We start from the raw sequence: 19,279 nt of genomic DNA on the forward strand, positions 1-19,279 counted from the left end.
TATGTTAATGTTAGTTTATTTTTTTTTCTGTTGCGCAATTGATGTTATAGTATCAAATACAGGTAAATGGAAACACGTGACACCCAGGCCCCATTGGGTGGGTTTAGGGCGTCACAAAATGTTTGATAAAATCTATACAAAAAACACACAACTACTATTTACTACAATGTTATATCATAATATTTGAATCACTGATATCTCTCGCTCTCTTTCTTTCTCAGTGTCTCTGTCTCTGTGCACTTGTCCACGAGTCTCATTGATTTATTGTAAAAAAAAAAATTACGAAAATGATAGATATATGAAGCAACACTTCTTCCTCTTAATCTTTTTTTTTCTTAAATACTCAAATTATGTTTTCTTTTGTTTCCATAAAATATTTTTAGACTTTTTCTATGACAAATTACCTTCATACTTCTCATCCTCCATCTCTATGGTTGTTTTGATTTTAAATATTTTTTCGTATAAATTTAAACGGTCCACCAACTAATTTATGTATTATTTGCTTTTCTTTACTCTTCCTTTGTAGATTTCTCTTACTCACATTATTCAAGATTAATTAATACACGATTATAATTGTTAATTTCTCTAGCTAGTTCTATTTTGGACCGCCTTATATTACTTTTTCTTTTGATTAATTTTATTTTCGCCCAACACTGCATAGTATTTTTTTTTAATCAATTCATGATCTTTCTGCAATATTATGATTTATGTTCGATAAATCATAATTAAAACCCCCACATATAATTTTTCACAAAAAATTCCAACCTTCTTATAATAAAAATTAAAGAGAGAGTATATTTTTCTATCAGCAAAAATACTTTATTTATTTATGTATTTTTAAAAAGCTGTAGAGACTTTTAAAGAGTGAGTGATTCAGTGCGGATAGAGCAGACGGCGGTGCACACTTTAATCAATCATGATCCGTCTTCCCAAAGTCTACCATCGCATCTCTCTCGTCTCTCTCTCTCCTCCTCCTCTTCTTCTCTCACTAAACCTCACCCGTTCCTCCACCATCTCCACTCATCTGCACCTTCGAATAACTTGCTCTCGGAATCCCGCTAATTCCACCGCCATGATCGCTTCTAGATTTCTCAATCTCGCACCAGTCAGCGCGCTTACTGCAGAAGATGGAGGCGGAGGCGGAGGCTCCAACGGCTCTGCTTCTTCTTCTACTGCTGTTGCTGCTGCTGCGGCTGCTGCTGATGCTGCGTCGACTAAGGATGAAGGTACTGCGAAAAGGAGGAAAATGAAACAACTCCTTCGTTATTTTCATCGATTTCGTCTGGGGAGTTGATGTCGAGTTTGTTTTTTGTTTAATATTTCTGAGGATTTTAGCTTGTTGGATGATCGCGAGCTGGATTTATTTTCTTAGAGCTGTTACGTCTGAGCTTTTTCAGTTATTGAATATGCTTGTTTGTTGTGCTTTGATGAATTAGATTGAATAGTGTGGCAGTGTCCTGCGAATCATGAAATTTTGAGTTCAATTTTAGAAAATTTATGCATTTAAGCATATTGAATGACTTGCTTTTGGGGAATTTTCTGATAGTCTTTCTTCTTTAGAAAACAAATTCCACCTTTTCCTTCCCATTTCGAGAGGAGATACGTGCTGCATCATTATAAAACCGTACCGATACATGACACAAGATTAACCGCTGGATAACATTGCTTTGTTACTGGATCATCAAGCCACAGTAGCATTAGCGTGGTGTTCTTCCATGCTTACTCGCTTCAGTTTTAAAAATGTTATACACAAACCCATTTTTTTTACTAGAAAATTACCTTCTTAATAGTGTGCTTATTATGTTGTGTGTTATCACAGTTAGAAAATTGGAGCTATTTTATCCACCTATTGTTGTGTGCATACTTAATTTGTTGCATGCAATTGCGTGTATGTACTCCTAATGAATTTAATCCAGTTGGTGCAAGTAATTTTTTACTGATCTTTGGCATTCATGTTTCTTTTCACTTGGTGTAGGAAATTTGGCACTGGGTGGTCGATACCGTCTTCCTCCTCCAGAGATTAAAGATATTGTTGATGCTCCACCCCTTCCTGCATTATCATTTTCACCCCTGAGAGATAAAATACTATTTCTCAAGCGGAGAGCTTTACCTCCATTGGTGGAGCTAGCAAGACCAGAGGAAAAGCTGGCCGGTATACGTATTGATGGAAAATGCAATACAAGAAGTCGGATGTTAGTAATAATATAATTTTTTTTTTTGTTTTAATTATGTATATTTTGAGGAGTACTTGTTCCATTATTTCTAGACAGTTGGACCTGATATTTGACTGTCCATGCCTATGTTCCATTAGGTGGTGGTTATAGTAATTTGAAGATCTATTTCATCTTCATCATTACGAGTCCCATGCTAAGTATGGTCCTCAAGTGGTTTTAGATTCCATATAAGCCAAAATGGGGTGTGAATGCACACCAGCTAGCTGAATTTTGTCATCTGGTCACTTGAATTTTTTAACTAAGCTTTTTGGATTATACCTGTTGAACAGCTACCGTCATTTTCTGTGCCTGACTGGTTTTCCAGGCAGGATGAGTTTAAAAAGGGAAGTGTAGAAATACCAAGAATCATGCATATTCATTTGGTCTTGTATTTTTTGTTTCCAATTCTCTTGAACTTAAGCTGTTGTTTATATGCTTCTGATCCCAATGTTCATCTTCAGGTCATTCTACACAGGTATTGGGATCCATCAATTAATGGATGATGATACACTAGGGCCAGAAAAAGAAGTGCATGGATTCCCTAGTGGTGCCAAGCTAAATTTTGTTAGCTGGTAATCTCCCTAAATTTTTTCATACTTTGCTCCTCAAAATCTTCCTAATGTTTTTATGTTTCAATCATACTGGAAACAAATAATTCCTATTATCTCATTCTATTTATTTATTTTATGGAAGTTTCAACTCTTGAGTTTTGCAAAATAGATTCAATATGATCAGATAATCATGTAATTTGAATTTGGCTTTGCCTTGCATGAGGTACTCAGTTGAACCTTATTGGATGAGCTTCTTGCTTACATGAATGTCTTCCCCCTACTTTTGCCAATGTTACCTTTCTCTTTCTCTGTTCTCATTGTGTCTATTTTTTCTCTTAATAAGGTCACATGATGGTCAGCATTTAGCCTTCAGTGTCCGAGTTGAGGAGGTAAAAATCCAACCCAACTGCTGATGTGAAATCATATTTCTCATGTTGTATGCTCAGTTCTCAGACACTCTCATTAGATTAATGTGCTCTCATGCCCAGCCTCACTTTCACTAATAAATTATGATGAGACTTGAAGCATAATTTGATTTGAATTATGATTTGAATTAAATGAATATGTTATTTCATTGGTAATTAGCTGTGGGGCTAGTCTATATATATTTTTTAAATCCTGGAAATCATATGGTTGAAACAGAGTCAGTCCTCATACGCTACCTGTAAATAACTGTAATAGTGTGATTCAATTTATTTTTTTTCCTTTTTTTGGATGGCAAAAGAAGTCCACTGAGAAAAAAAAGGATAATTATCAAAGGGAGGACAAGTTATCCTCGAAAGAAAATCAGAAAGAAACAAAAAATGAAAAGGAGCCTAGCACAACCTAAATAAAAAAGGCCCTCTTTATTCAATTTTTGTCATAATTTATTGAAGATTTCAAATTAAGACCCTCCATGATCAGACAACCACAAACCCATCTCACCTAGCATTTGTTGAGCCTTAGTATCTTTCCCATTGACATCCTTTGTAGGAGAAACCTGGGGTAAGCAGAATATTGTTTCTTTTGTGATCTACAATTTGCTTTTCTTTAGCCATCCTGTCACCTCACAAATAGGGACACCTTCTAAACCTTTTAAAGGAGTCACTGAAACATGAATAGTTGAGTACGCATACCCATACTTTTCACTAAACACATCTAATAGTACCCCAGCATTGCAAATTCGCCATAAAATCATTCTCATTGTCTGACTCATCATCCCATTTCTTATTCACCCTTAATACCCTTAATTGGTCCCCCTCACTAACCTTCTCATCTGACCTTACCATCACGCCAATTGCAGTTTTCACAACAGAGAAGCTACCATATTATTACGCTATAAATTTTTGACAGCCGCCCCTTAGAATTACGTCATTTTCCATCACAAACTTTCCTCAACTCAACACCTGCCTGCATTGTTACTCATTGAAAGTAAATTTATCTGGATCCAGCTTGAGCTGATTGCTTTCCACTGCTGAAAGAACTATTACCATCCCTAGCACCTGATGTTGTTCCCTTAACTTTTTTTAGCAAGGTGGTTCATCTCCCTTCCCTTGACAACTTGACCATGCAGTTCTTCGTTATTGTCATCAAACCTTGATTCCGAACACCCTTTCTCTTTGCTGCAAGACTAACATTCATCAGAGAGTTATAAGAAGTCGATGTCTCAACACAATCTATTACCTCTTCAAGTTGCACCACGAATCCGCTTTCTGGAACTGATGAATATGACTTTGAGCTTGGAATATGACCCTGACTTTTAACACTTCCCTCCCCATCTAAATCCAGCGGTTGCTAGGTTTCTGCTTCATTAAGACCTCCCTGCTGAGCTATAGCCGATTCAACTAGAGAGATTCCCTTTTCTGGAGAAGAAAGTGGAACAAAGTGATGGGAACCCAACTGCTCCAAGTGTCTTACAACCCTACCATCAGAGCGCAACCACAGCTAATTCACTAAGAATTGGGTTTACTATTAGTGATTTCCTTTTGATGGGCCCTGAGTCCTGACTAGCTGTGTTGAGTCTGAATACCATCCTTTACTAAGTTGCTTGTATTGTGTACCTGATGGGTCTCAGTTGAAGATAATTTAACCTTATCCAGTATTCTGCCCAGATTCACTCAAATCTTCTTCTTCTCCCATTGCCATTCCACATGGAAATCCTAGTAGCTGACCACCTTTCACTCCATTCACCTTCGTCACCCAAAAACTACATTGTCTGATCATATTTGATGTAAAAACCAATAAACGATCATTGTTGGAGGTTGATGGTCACATTGCACCCTTGACCACATAACTCTACTGAACTTTCTTCTTCACATTGGCAAAACTTCTGCTTGCTGTGCTAGAACCCTAACTTTCTTTGAGTCCACTACTGAGTCAAATTTCCCAGCAAAATCTCTCCATTAAAAGCCCTTCACAAACTCTTGACTTGTTGCCCTGTACATCACCCAATACACAAATTTCCTGAATTTATTCTGTTGAGTAAATCGCTTCTAGCACAGAAAATTTGAGAAAAGACACTTCAAAAGCAGTAAGTTGACACCAATAAGATCCTGATGCAACAATTCACTTGATGATTTGCTCCAACAAGAGAACAAAACCACCTTGCCAAACCTTCTCCAGTCTCTGGTCAAGAACTTGCCTCTGATCTGGACTGTTTTCCAGGGAAAAACTACTATAGTATTTTGCTCCATGAAGAAAATAAAATGAACTTGCCCTATTTCATCCAGTCTCAAGATTCAACTGAAATCATTGCCATGAACATTTGTTATTAACTCGCTAGTTGGGTAGAGGGAGAGAGAAACCAAAATTGGAGACTATCAGTAAATTCACATGATTCATGCTAATCAGAATTGCTAGTTTTATGCATTCTTGTTTTGCTCTCACCACGTATTCCTCTAATTTTTGAAACATTTTGTGGTTCAGGAGGACAATGATAGTAGCAAGCTAAGAGTTTGGGTCGCTGATGTTGAAACAGGGGTTGCTGGACCTTTATTTCAGTCACCTGATACCTATCTAAATGCAGTTTTTGACAAGTAGGATTAGTTTTTCTCTATGCTATTATTATTATTATTATTATGGAGGCTCATTTGTTCGTCCTTTGTCTGGCTGATGCTTTTTTTTTTTTTTGTTTTTGTTCCCAGTTTTATTTGGGTAGATGATTCTACACTACTAGTATGCACCATCCCTTTATCTCAAGGGGAACCTCCAAAGAAACCTCTAGTTCCTTCTGGCCCAAAAATTCAATCTAATGAGCAGAAAGATGTCATTCAAGTTAGAACTTTCCAGGATCTTCTGAAGGATGAATACGATGAAGATTTGTTTGACTACTATGCTATGTCACAACTTGTTCTGGCTTCTTTAGATGGGACAGTGAAGGAAATTGGCCCACAAGCTGTTTATACATCAATAGACCCCTCCCCTGATCAGAAGTACCTTATGATTAGTTCAATTCACCGGCCATACTCATTTATTGTACCATGTGGAAGATTTCCCAAGAAGGTTGACATCTGGACAACAGATGGGAAATTTGTTAGGGAACTTTGTGATCTGCCGCTTGCAGAGGACATTCCTATTGCATTCAATAGTGTGCGTAAGGGGATGCGCTCAATTAATTGGAGAGCTGATAAGCCGTCAACACTCTATTGGTATACACCTGAAAATTCTTTCCTCAGTTTATTTATTTATGCTTCTTCTATCTAATGTAGAAGACATTATGTCAATTCTAGGCCTAACTATTAGATATTGGAAATTGCTTGATACTATAAAAAATTTCTTTTTGCTTCTGGTCTAATCTGGAAGATATTAGTTGTCACATTGGTGCAATTTCAAATATTGTGAACTGCTTAATACTGAAAAATTGAAATAATGGCTTCAATTGTAAAACCCTCTCATGTCTGGTTCTCCTCTTTTTAAGACTTCTTATGTACTCATAGTTCATATTTTATTTTTATTTTCTCTTAATATATTTCTTTTTTACCCCCTCAAAAAAAGTAAACTCCCCCTCCTCTAATTGATTTGACAATTTCAAATATTGTGAACTGCTTAATACTGAAAAATTGAAATAATGGCTTCAATTGTAAAACCCTCTCATGTTTGGTTCTCCTCTTTTTAAGACTTCTTATGCACTCATAGTTCATATTTTATTTTTATTTTCTCTTAATATATTTCTTTTTTACCCCCTCAAAAAAAGTAAACCCCCCCTCCTCTAATTGATTTGACAAAATATGGGCGAGAGTCATTTCTATTTTTTGTTTTCTGTTGTTGTTGCAATACAACAAAGAAACAAATTATGAAAATGTTTTTGTGTGAGTTGTTAGTTTTCTATTGTTGGTTTTCAACTGTTTTCCCAAAAATTGAAAACTAATTTTCAGCTTTTTTGTTGCTATAGTACTTTAGGGGCGTTTATTTTGTGGCACCTGTCAAGATTTCCAGGAATGTGCTGCCCATGACATTCCATTCTTACTTTAGTTTGAGCATGGAAATTTGACGTGGCAGCATGTTCACATTCCTAAGAATGAAAGGATTCTCATAAAACATGGGCATTCTATTCCGCCTCCTCTCACGAGTAAGTTTCATGAGAATCCTATCCCTATAAAAATCCTGCATTTGAGACTAAATTGCCCTTACTATTTTAGCTTTTGGACAATAATGCCCTTATAATATAATATAATATGATCACACTCTATTATTATATCTGAAATAATATATTATTAATAAACTAATAGTAAAAATTTTAAATTTGCATAAATATTAAATATTTTAATTATAAAAAATATATAAAATGTTAATTGTAAAGTTTTAATTAAATTCTAATTAATTTTTAATTAAAAGAATTGAAATTTTAATTAGAAATATTAAATTGGAAATTAAAAATATTAATTAACATAATGTTAGTTAATTTGTTAATTAGAAATATTAAAAATGTTGAACAAATATTAATAAAAAAATTTAATTAATTTTTTTTAATTAGACAACATTTCAAATGTCTAGTAAAAGTGTTAATTATCTTAAGTAACATTTTAATTGACATTTTGAATTTGCTAAATAAAAGTAATATGGTTGTTTATAAAATTGAATATAATAGTTAATATTTAGACACTATATTGTCCTCAATTATTTCGGTTAATCAATTATTAAGTGTTGAATGTTTAAAATTTATAATTGTTGAAAATTTTAGGATGTAAATTTAATTAAGTACATACTAATAGCATTTTTGAGTTGAAAATATAATTGGTTTCCATATATTTTTTACCCATGTTAAGGGTATAATGGTCATCTTCTTAAAATACCAGCCAAGATTCCTATGTTTAACCAAACATTGGCGTGGGAATCCTGTGTACATTGATAAGAATCTTACAATGCAAATAAAAAAAAATATTCCCATGAGATAGGCATGCTATTCTCAATAATATAATTCCAGGAATATTTTTGATGTCATAAACCAAATGCCCCCCCATAATATCCAGATTCACTCTTGTGGATCAAATCGTCCATTTATACATAATATTTTATTAAAATTAAAAAATAATGGCCATGCGAGTTTGAACTATAATTAAAATATATGCCCTTAAAATTTCTTACAAAAATGAAAATTACAGAAGCTATTCAAAAAATATTTTTACTGTATTTTGGTTGTCACGTACAATACAATTGTTTTTGTAGCAATAAAAAGTGTTTTGAAGTATAATAATTAAGTAAAATAATTATTGTTAATTTCAATCTTCTAACTTTGTGTCTTTTGTTTTGTCATTATTTTAGTCATATTTTTCAATTGTTTTATGTATGATTCAAGGACGAAAATGAGTGTTTGTTCAATTAGGTTTTTAATTTATTTTAGCTTTGGAAATATTAACCTAACAAGTTGCTAGCTTTTCTATTTCTGGTTTTTAGTAGGGAAGCCGTGGTAGAATCAAACAGCGTAACTTTGGTCAGATAAATGAGCTTCAAAAGTTTCAACATTTTTTGTCTATTAACGTTTCTATGATAATTAGTATTTGCTTGTCCATTTGTTTTCTTATATTTCAATTAATGCACAAGGACCTATTGCCTCTGTTGTTTGTCATTGTTATTATACTATCTTGATTGTGGTATTTGTTTTTACGTTCCATGACACAATGCTTTTACAATATTTAATAGCCTTTACTATTCATGCATCGGTATGCATACACACATGTAGATTTCTTAGTCATGTATATTAACTCTGTTGGGTTTCTAGGGTGGAGACACAAGATGGAGGTGATGCAAAATTGGAAGTTTCTCCACGTGATATAATATACATGCAACCTGCTGAGCTGCTCGAAGGTGAACAGCCATCAATCTTACACAAACTTGATCTTCGATATGGGTATGGAGATGGCTTTTTTATTTGATCTCATAATTATCTGACAGATGAATGACTGTTGGTGCATGTTACATCAAATGATGTGTTTCTTTTGTGTTGTCAGCTTTGGGAATGTATTAAGAAAATGTAAACTTGCTTGTTCTATCCATATAGTTTTATATTATACGTCTGAATATTTGTCTCTGCTTCCGTTCATGCCTTTTTAAAGACCTGACCACATGAAACATGTCCAGAAAATCTCACTATCTTTCGGCTATTCGTTAGAAGACAGAAATGAACTAGATACAAATGCATATCAAAATATTGAAACAGAAATAACACGAAACCGAATTTACCCTATATTTTGATTCTTTATTTGATTATATATTTGCTTAGTGAATCAGTGAATGAACTTTCAGTACTAGTTTTCCTGACAGAAGAATATGATTTTCTCTGTCATGGAACGAATGTCTAAAAGAATGATAATATCTATTCGAAGAATTGGACCAGACCTTATATCACTAGTATTATTTTCATACTAATTTCTTTGACATGTTTTTGGGGAAATAAGAGTAATGATTTTGTTATGCCAGTTGGTTTTCAATGCTTCTCTCTTTCAGCATGAAAGGTTCATGCGTTTGCAGGAGTTCTATTGTCTTATATTCAGAGTAACTGGCTATCTTTGTTATACTTTTTTCTGTTTTGAGTTTTGCTTTGTCTCAATTGTGTTTCTATATTTGTCTTCTTTCTGTTTTGAGTGGAGTACTGGTCATCTGCTTTGTATTTTTTTCCTTAAATAAGATGCTTATTTTCCTATAAAAAAGCCTTATGTTAAATTTCTTGAAAAAGCTAGGTAACACCATTTTCAGCACAAAATAATAGTAATTTCTGTACAACAATTTTAATGAATCTGGTGTGCTGGGTTTTTTGAACCAGAATAGTTGCTGAACTTTATCAGGGTTTTGAACATTCATATCCAACACTCAATACTCTGGTAGTAGATCAGAAGTTAGAAGAGTGAGTGGGAGCCTGGTCCAGGGGCTAAGGAATGTTGAACTTAGAATCTGTACAAACTACACATATGTTTGCGCTCTAGTGTGCTTACATGTGTATGGGTCCAACTTCCATGCCTTGCATTAGTTCTATAACTTCTATTTCATAAATTTTGGATCTCTTGAGACTTTTATAATAAAAATTTTACATTGTAGAGTTTGATGAGCACATTAGACATCAAAGTGGGCACTTGTCCTGTATATTTCAAAATCATGGCTGGGTTACCGCAAGTTACGCAGTCTTTGTATGTTCAGCTATAGCTTTAGTTTTGGTAATCTGCTTACAGAGATAATCTAGAATTTTAATCTGATTTGTGATATTTTTGTCTGTATAGGGGAATTTCCTGGTGTGATGATTCACTGGCTCTAGTTTATGAATCTTGGTATAAAACACGGAGAACAAAAACCTGGGTTATTTCTCCTGGATCTGAAGATGTGAGTCCGCGCATACTATTTGATAGATCATCGGAAGACGTATACTCTGATCCTGGCTCTCCTATGTTGAGGAGAACACTTGCTGCTACATATGTTGTTGCGAAGATAAAGAAGGAAAAAGACGAAAGCACATATATTCTACTGAATGGAAGTGGTGCTACACCAGAAGGGAACATTCCATTTCTTGATTTATTTGACATGTAAGTTTTTCAAAATTACCATCATCCCCCTACATGGTACAACAGTGGTCTAACACAATTTTTTTCAGAAATACAGGCTGCAAAGAACGAATATGGGAGAGTGACAAGGAAAAGTATTATGAAACTGTTGTTGCTTTGATGTCTGATCAGAATGAAGGGGATTTATATATTAACCAATTGAAAATACTGGCTTCTAAGGAGTCAAAAACTGAAAACACCCAATATTATTTACAAAGATGGCCAGATAAGAAGGCATCCCAAATTACAAATTTTCCACATCCATACCCTCAACTGTCATCACTACAGAAAGAGATGATCAGGTACCAGAGGAAGGATGGGGTTCAACTCACCGCGACATTATATTTGCCGCCTGGATATGATTCTTCAAAAGATGGTTCTCTTCCATGTCTGGTCTGGTCCTACCCTGGAGAATTTAAAAGCAAGGATGCTGCTGGGCAAGTTCGTGGTTCTCCTAATGAATTTGCAGGCATAGGCCCAACATCAGCACTTCTTTGGCTGGCTAGAAGGCATGCACTTTTTTTTCCTTCCAGTTTATTTCACTCATTTTCTTCAGTATTACTTATTCCTATAGGCTAGTTTTGTTGACATCATGGACTGATTTGTGATTGATTTAACTGTAGATTTGCTATTTTATCTGGACCAACCATTCCTATTATCGGAGAGGGTGATGAAGAGGCAAATGATAGGTAATCAATCCATGACCCAAATTTATAAGAATGTGGGTTCTCTGTCTCAGTTACTTGATAAAAGTGAAACTGTATTTATGAATTAATAAATATTTTGTCCTTATGGTTAATGACCAAATTTACTTTTTCACTGAATCCTTCATTCTACTTGGAAGGATACCACACTGATGCCTGACTATAAATTTATTATATTGCTAACAGATACTCCCTCTCCCTCATTATTGGTAGGGAAGAGATACCCTTCTATGAATTTGCTAATGGCTATGAGAGGACTTGGTAATGTTTGGAAAATTGCTTGGAGAAATATTTGGGAAACAAATATATTTGTTGGAATTTGGAAAAAAAAGAAAGTGAAAATGATATTGGAACTCCACATATAATAAAAACCCTCTCCATGTTGGTTTCGCATTCATTTCTTTCCTTGACATTGCCTTTCCAGCTTTTATTTCTACTTTTTATTAGACGAGAATTTCAGCATCTTTTTCCCATTTTCATTCTCCAGATCATTTCATGATCTTTTATTTTGAGGAAACCGCTAATTGTCATCTAGATTTTAGTTTCAGTTATTATGTCATCCAGTTAGGGAGTTTGCGTCGTGGCTGTATGAATTGGTCGCATGTGTAATTATTTATCAATCGGGATTGTCAGTTAAACAATACTTTATATCTGATTACATTATCCATGGTCTCTTGCCATTTCTTCAAGTCCTCCATATTTCCATCAAAAAGGATTTATCATAGTGCCATTTTTACCTAGATGCATTTTCCTTTGACAGCCATTCAGAATGTTATGATATTTAGGTAACTTTTGCTGCTACAGTAGTGATTTGATGTTTAGTGTCTGTTCCCAATTGAATCAGTATCATAGATGGTTTGAGAAAGAAAACTCTAATTTGTGTGTGCATTATTTTCTAAAAAACTTCTAATTTAATTAATAATTTATAAATATTTAAAAATGTAACAAACTTTTACAAGGGAGAATTTCTCCTCTCTGGTTTTTCTTTCCCTTTCTTTTGAGTGGTCTTGATTTATTTTCTGTGAGTGCTTTAAATAGGCATAATTATTGGTTTTATGGCCATAGCTAGCAGAAACCTTTTGTGGAAGAGACTAATCATTCTCTGGCATAAAATGCAATAGCTTAGTATTCCATGTGAACTATAAATCAAATTTGTGCTGATCAGGTATGTAGAACAACTGGTTGCAAGTGCAGAGGCTGCAGTAGAGGAAGTTATCCGACGTGGAGTAAGCTTCTTCATTCTTCTATATTGTTTATGGTTAAATTTTTAGTAGCATGGTTCTGATTATAGATTTTTTGACTAGAGCATTTTTGTTGCATGTTAAGGTGGCTCATCCAAAGAAAATTGCTATTGGGGGTCATTCCTATGGGGCATTCATGGCTGCAAACCTCTTAGCACATGCACCTCATCTTTTCTGTTGTGGAATTGCTCGCTCTGGAGCTTATAACAGGACGCTTACCCCTTTTGGTTTCCAGGTAGTCCTCTTTTTTGTAAAAAAAAAAAAATAAGTTCCTTTGATGCTTCCCAATTGTTGAAGAATTCTATATTTCTTATATTCTATATTCACTGTTTCTACATGTTTTCTTTGGTGTAGAATGAAGACAGAACATTGTGGGAAGCTACTTCTACTTATGTAGACATGAGTCCTTTCATGTCGGCTAACAAAATTAGCAAGCCTATCTTGCTTATTCATGGGGAAGAGGACAATAATCCAGGAACTTTAACAATGCAGGTAAAAGAAAAGGCCCTTTCTTGATTCAACTTATAATGATTATTACCATTTGACTACTATATAATTTTTCCCATCATTGCTTCCACGTCTTAATATCAGTTTTCATGTGTCTTTTATTCCCCCCCCCCCCCCCCCCCACCCCAAAAAAAAAGAATAATCAATAAATTCCTTCATCTAAGTCTCTAGTTTTAGGCTGTTTTATTCCTTAAGTTGCTTTCATCTCTTCTGACTTTATTTCTTTGCTGCACTTGGATCTGCAATTGTTGCAGTCAGATCGTTTCTTTAATGCTCTGAAAGGTCATGGTGCTCTTTGCCGTCTGGTGATTCTTCCTTTCGAGAGCCATGGTTATTCTGCCCGAGAGAGCATCATGCATGTCCTTTGGGAAACTGACAGGTGGCTGCAGAAGTACTGCCTGTCAAATACCTTGGAGGTAGATGCAAATCTTGATGTACGCAAAGATGATGCAAGCAAAGGACTTGCAGACTCTGAAAACAAAGTAGTTACTGCCAGTGGGGGAGGCAGCTCAGAACTGGCTGATCTCGAGCTCAACGAACTTCAGTCTACACCACGGTCATTATTGTGGTAATTTCTTTACCTATTACATGTATATTCAATATTAAAAGTGCTAAATCTCTATCTCTATTATTCTTTCATGATCTCTTTCATGCTGCTGTTTTCTTTTCTTTTTTTTCAGTTTAAATTTTGGTAATGAAATAGGAAAAGAAACAAATCTTTAATAAGTTCATTTAATTTTGAGTGGAGATGGAGTCTTTAGTTTTGTCTTTTCTATTTCACTTTTTCTATTAATTTATGAGAAAATTCTTGAAATTCTGGAACAAAACAATTGCATAGGGCTGAACATTGGTTTGTTTGGTTCAGCTTTTAGGAAAAAATAATAATATAGCCCAACTGGACTAATGCAGCTTATGTATTTATAAATCAATCCCGAACTGAAAACCAGGTAAAACTAAAAAATGGGTTCTCATTTTTTTTTTTTTTTTGGGATAACACCTGTGCTCGATTTATTTTGTTTTATTTTTAAAAATCCATTCCTCTTTACAGTTTTAAATTTTGAACAGAGCTTAATCTCAGAACTTCATATGTTTTAGGCCACAAACAAGGCCTGGGTTATCCTTAGGGTACACCATCATTCTGCATTGTCTCTGACAATACCACCTTCCTGTGCTGCCTGTGTTACCCATAGACTACACCATTAGTTGCAGGGCTCAACATGAGCTCATCTTCTGTGGCATTGCTTGCCCCCACCTTTGTACCAAGGATATTATAAACAAAGGCTACAGGGCAGAAACTCTATAAAATGTTAATCGGCACTGCTTTTGCAGTGACATATGAAGTCTAGTACTTTTTTTGTAGTGTTGCCTGTGACTTGTCCTTTTAAAAGAAACTTGGATATAGGTTTACCGTGGAACCAAAAATCTTTCATGAAAAGAGTGTTTTGCCCATTACCCTCTCTCCCACAGTGCCTTCCTAAGGAGATCCGTTCCTGCATTTTAATATTTTCTCAAAGTCTAAGAAATTTCCTGGTTCCTAGTGCATTCCATCGGGTCGGTTTTAAGTGTCTTTTCAAGGACTTGGGTCCAAACGATAGAAGTGTTTGTTTGCATTCTCCTCTTTAGCTTTGTAAATAAAGTATTATTCATAAGCTCTAGACTTTCTAAAACAAATCCCCCACAGCTCTTAAGAGTTGCATGCTCCATTTCATGAGATGAGGTTTCCACATCTGGCCATTGTAGCTGTTTCATGATCCATGGCCTTGCATGTTTGAATGCAGAAAAATTGTGTGGCATTCAGAGGGATGGAGGTAATAGACTAATAGAGCTTGAATTATTGTAGCTCTCCCTGCGAGAGAGTCGTTGGCCTTTCCACAAAGCAAGTCTGCTTTGCTTCTTTTCAAGCATCTCTCTTTCCGTGGTAAATATTATTTCATGTAGGATAGGAACTCCGAGGTATTCCCCAAGTTTGTTGTGTGCTGCATGTTGTTTCTACAAGCAATAGCCTGCTGGGAGCCTTATTGGGGCGCTGAGGGATAAATACACCTTAGATTTGGCAATACTCACTTTCTGTCCTGAAATGTCACAGCATGGTTGGAGGCATTCAAGCACCTCAACTTTTCTGACAGAAGTATCCGAGTAAAGGATGTGGTCATCCGCAAAAACCAAATGGGTAAGTGAGGGTCCTCTTCTGGAAACTGTCAGACTTCAATTTCTTCTCCTGAACAGCTTTAACAAAAATGCCCAATTTTTTTCCGTGGACAACACAGAAATGTAAGAAGTGAGCAGGTCCCCTCCCTGCGTTAGTGCTTTTTCAGGTTCAAAATAATCTGTCCTTTTCCCATTCCGAATCAATGCAAACCTGGAAGAGGAATTGCAACACCTAACCACTTCAAACAACTGAGACCCAGCTTGTTGGGAACCTGTTTGTTTCTCTTCCATATTCTTTTTCAAGGTCTATTTTCCACACCATGACATCTGGTCTACCTTTATTTTCTTCTGGAATGGAGCACTTTTTGAACCACTGATGACAGTGGTTTCCCAGTTTATGATAAAACTGCTTTGATGTGAAGAGATCACCTATTTCATGTGAGACCTAATGTGATTAACTAGAGTTTTGGTGATAATTTTATGAGCCACATACATAAGACTGGTCTGAGTTGTTTCAGGTTTGAAGGACAATCCACCTTGGGAATAAGAGTAATGTATCTTTGAGATCCAGGGAGAGAAGCTGACTGAAACACTCTTCTGACAACCATGGAGACAATCCTTTAATAAAGAATTGCTTAGAAACTGTAGGTACTAGGGGCTTTAGAGTGTGTTGTTCAGTGGATAAAGTTGACTGGATAGGAGTGGACTCTAGCTGTAAAAGTTACTATGTTCCATATTTGATTTGTAGTCTTTAAAAGACAGGATAATAACAAGCTAGTTGTTCAAAAGAGAAAAATACCTCCAACAAAAAATAAAAAGCAAGCTCCATTAAAGAAACGTTAAAAAACCCTGATCACAAGAACTGTGAAAGGAAAGGATACTTGAAGAAATTTCAAAGATCGTGACTGAGATTACCGTTATTTATTTTCTTTACTTTGTGCTTGGAATTTGTTAGGGTTTTGTGAAAATATTACTATAATTTTAATGTGTGAAATTAAGGCAACAGTCTCATGTTATTCTCTAGATTATTGCTTGAGTTTGTCTATGCCATGAAACGATCGATGAGGCCTGAAAACCCGAGTTGATTGGATGCAACTCAGAAGTTCATCAATATCTCATAAAGTTTATCCGGGTGTTTCTGGTATGTCATTTCAAATAAAATCCAATAAAATTAAAAGTCTGTTTAGATTTTAAAGTTTTTTATTTTTGGGTTTTTAGTTTGGTTTTTGCACAAGCCATGGATGAACTTATTATGAGTTTGCATGATGTACGTTTGCAGATGAATATTATTTTGATTGATGAAACTAGATGTGGAGCAGAATCAAAGTTAGAATTATAGCAAGAAGCTTTATAATCTAGAAGTTTTAGGATAGGAACAATAAGACACTATATCAATTGTAGTTTCATGCTAGGAGGAATATTGAAAGAAAGATTAAACTTGGTAAGAAATTAATAGCACTAGGGGATTTCTATATCTTGGATCTATTATGAAAGATGGAGAAATCAAAGAAGATGTAATACATAGAGTTAGAAAAGGTCTGGAAAAATAGAGAAGTTCTTCTGGTGTGGTGTATGATTGCAGAATATCTTTAAAATAAATAGAAAGTTTTATAGGATGACTATAAACCAGCTATGTTTGGGTGACTAAGAAACAACAAATCCAAAGAATTACCAAAATGAGAATGTTAAGGTAAACCTAAAATAAATACAAATGAGATAGTGGGTAAAGATTTTTAATTACTGTTAAAAAAAGTCCGAGATCGTATAAATCGGCAGAAAAGAATTCATATAGTTGATCCCACTAGGCTCGAAGCTTAATCTGTTGTTATCGTCGTCGTGAGTTTGGTTTCAATTTCACGACTAAACCCGAAACTGAAACAAAAAGTGAACAAGTAAAATTAAAAATTGAAACCTAGACTGAAGTAAGATTAATGGGATAGGCTTTGGTCTGATTTCTAGTTTTTCGGCAAGCCCCAAAAAGACTTGCCATTTCCATCATATTGTGCAAAACTATGTATATACTGTCCGTAAAGAGAAATGCATACACCATAAATAATTGCGACTTCTTTTTTTAACAGAGCTCATAATATATTGCATATTTTTCTTGCCTGGAATAAATAATCACGTATATGTATTTTTTCTTTGGGGAAGATGTTCTTATGCAGATCCCAGTCAGAACCATTTCTGAAAGGTGTGGGAGCCAGAGCATAAGCCCAAGGAAGATAGTCATTAGAGCAATAACATCAGTTTAGTAATGTACATCATTTGCCTTCATCCCATTACCCAATTTGACGTCCATTTCCAATACATGCAGGCAGTTATGTGTAACATGTAAAAAAACATATTCATGGTAAGGGGTGATGAGGTTTGAATCCAAAAGGTAAGTTCTGGATTAAAACATTTTTTTTCCTTGGAGGATTGTTTCATATTTAGATCAGCTTCAATGGATTGGATAAAAAGAAAACTACGGTTATGTTTGGTTTGTGGAACATCAATTTTTAGGAATGGAATGTTCATAGTATAGGAATTAACATTTTTATGATGAAATCTAAAAATTATATTTAAAAATTTAAGCGATGAATGACCCATAAGCAATTGCTTGGAGACATGATATAATATACTAAATGCAAAAGATGAAACGAATGAATAGGCCAAGTAACATTTGGTATTATAGATTTGAAGTTAAATTTGAGTATGCATTCAGAAGAATTCAATATAAAACATCTGTTCAAATTTGGATTTAAGATTTAAACTTCACATCGGATGAAATTTAAGAAGAAGAAAAACTTCACATGATTCCTTGATGCAAGAATGTTGACACATGATTGCGTGGTGGAAATTTATTCAATGAAACAACTATACAAGGCCTGGCTCGTCTTTCATAAGCCAATTGAAGGGTATGTGTAGGACTAAACAACTGAATGCTTTAACAGAATTATGATCAGAAAAGAGAAGTCAAAAACTTGATTTCTTTTCATTCTTACCTATCAAACATGTAAATTGATATTTGACGATTTGAATTTATGCAAATTTATTTAATGTAATTTTGTCCAATTCAAAGGAGTAAGAGAGGAATGGGGGGAAAAAATGAGGAGGAGAGGAAGTGAGGAGCAACTTGGTTTAACTCCAAACTAGGAAGCATCTCAATTCCAAGGCTCAAGGAAGTCAAAGAAAAATAAAAGTTAAAAAAAAAAATAGAAAGGGAAAAGGCCACAATTGACTTCAATTCCAAAGCAAGAGCGAAAAACAACACTGGCAGATGGCTAACTGCAGTTAGGCTCGGACTAAGATGACCAAAAAATTCTTCTGCTGTCACCTGTAAATTCCCTAAGAGCTCCATGGCAGTTGAGCTTGGCCTCTCAATCCTTGAACCATTCAAGGGACTTCTCTGTCTTGGCTAGTTCCAACAACTATGTTAGCCACCAATTCCCTAGGAGGTTTGTTTAGTAGAAGTCATTTGTTCAAATTTTTCAATCATTCAGGTGTACAGAAGAGTTGATGGAGATGGCACAATCCTGTTGTTCTATTTATAATTTCCATCAACCAACACACATATTTTTGTATGATCTTTTTCTCATTTAGGTATAGGGCAGGAGTGATCAATTAAAGTAAGCATGATGACCAAGGACCTTAGGTGTGTCCTCCCTTTCTTGCTTCCATGTTCCCACCAAGTATGCATTTGCTGCGTTTGGCAGCATAGGTATCTGATTTTGAATTTGAATAATTTTTATTACAATTTTATGTTACATTTTACTGAACCCCAATACAAATCATTGAGTATTTGTTAAAGGGCCATTGCTAGATCATATGCCTTTGTAAACATAAAAGGCTTTGCAATGCAATTTTTTTTTTTAATAGTTTAATTAGTCAAACTAAAATACATAATCATTTGGCTAATTATGCTAATGG

The 19,279-nt window shown here is 34.9% G+C and overlaps 1 protein-coding gene across 3 annotated transcripts; it reads left to right on the plus strand.

Annotated features, from left to right (window-relative positions):
- The first annotated feature begins 806 nt into the window (after window positions 1-806).
- LOC131156772 (probable glutamyl endopeptidase, chloroplastic) lies at window positions 807-17,859 on the plus strand. 3 transcript variants are annotated; one of them, XM_058110710.1, is made up of 15 exons: window positions 807-1,226; window positions 1,976-2,192; window positions 2,675-2,785; window positions 3,108-3,153; window positions 5,669-5,778; window positions 5,887-6,390; window positions 8,961-9,089; window positions 10,453-10,752; window positions 10,821-11,279; window positions 11,394-11,459; window positions 12,640-12,700; window positions 12,801-12,950; window positions 13,070-13,207; window positions 13,477-13,790; window positions 17,522-17,859. In XM_058110710.1, coding segments are annotated over exons 1-15 (2,916 nt in total). In that variant the 5' UTR covers window positions 807-916; the 3' UTR covers window positions 17,523-17,859. The 3 variants fall into 3 exon arrangements, with proteins under 3 accessions (XP_057966693.1, XP_057966692.1, XP_057966691.1); XM_058110708.1 differs by having other exon boundaries at window positions 883-1,226; window positions 17,536-17,859; XM_058110709.1 differs by lacking the exon at window positions 17,522-17,859 and having other exon boundaries at window positions 13,477-13,858.
- Window positions 17,860-19,279: the final 1,420 nt, after the last annotated feature.

Source organism: Malania oleifera, chromosome 5 (genome assembly GCF_029873635.1).
Source record: "Malania oleifera isolate guangnan ecotype guangnan chromosome 5, ASM2987363v1, whole genome shotgun sequence".
In the NCBI taxonomy this organism is placed as follows: Eukaryota; Viridiplantae; Streptophyta; class Magnoliopsida; order Santalales; family Ximeniaceae; genus Malania; species Malania oleifera.

What these genes read in the sequence shown, in the direction of transcription:
- LOC131156772 (XM_058110709.1), top strand. Translation starts at nt 917, where the DNA reads ATGATCCGTCTTCCCAAAGTCTACCATCGCATCTCTCTCGTCTCTCTC. An exon ending in AAGCCGTCAACACTCTATTG is followed by an intron (nt 6,391 to 8,960) that starts GTATACACCTGA and finishes TTGGGTTTCTAG; the next exon opens with GGTGGAGACACAAGATGGAG. An exon ending in CTTCTTTGGCTGGCTAGAAG is followed by an intron (nt 11,280 to 11,393) that starts GCATGCACTTTT and finishes ATTTAACTGTAG; the next exon opens with ATTTGCTATTTTATCTGGAC.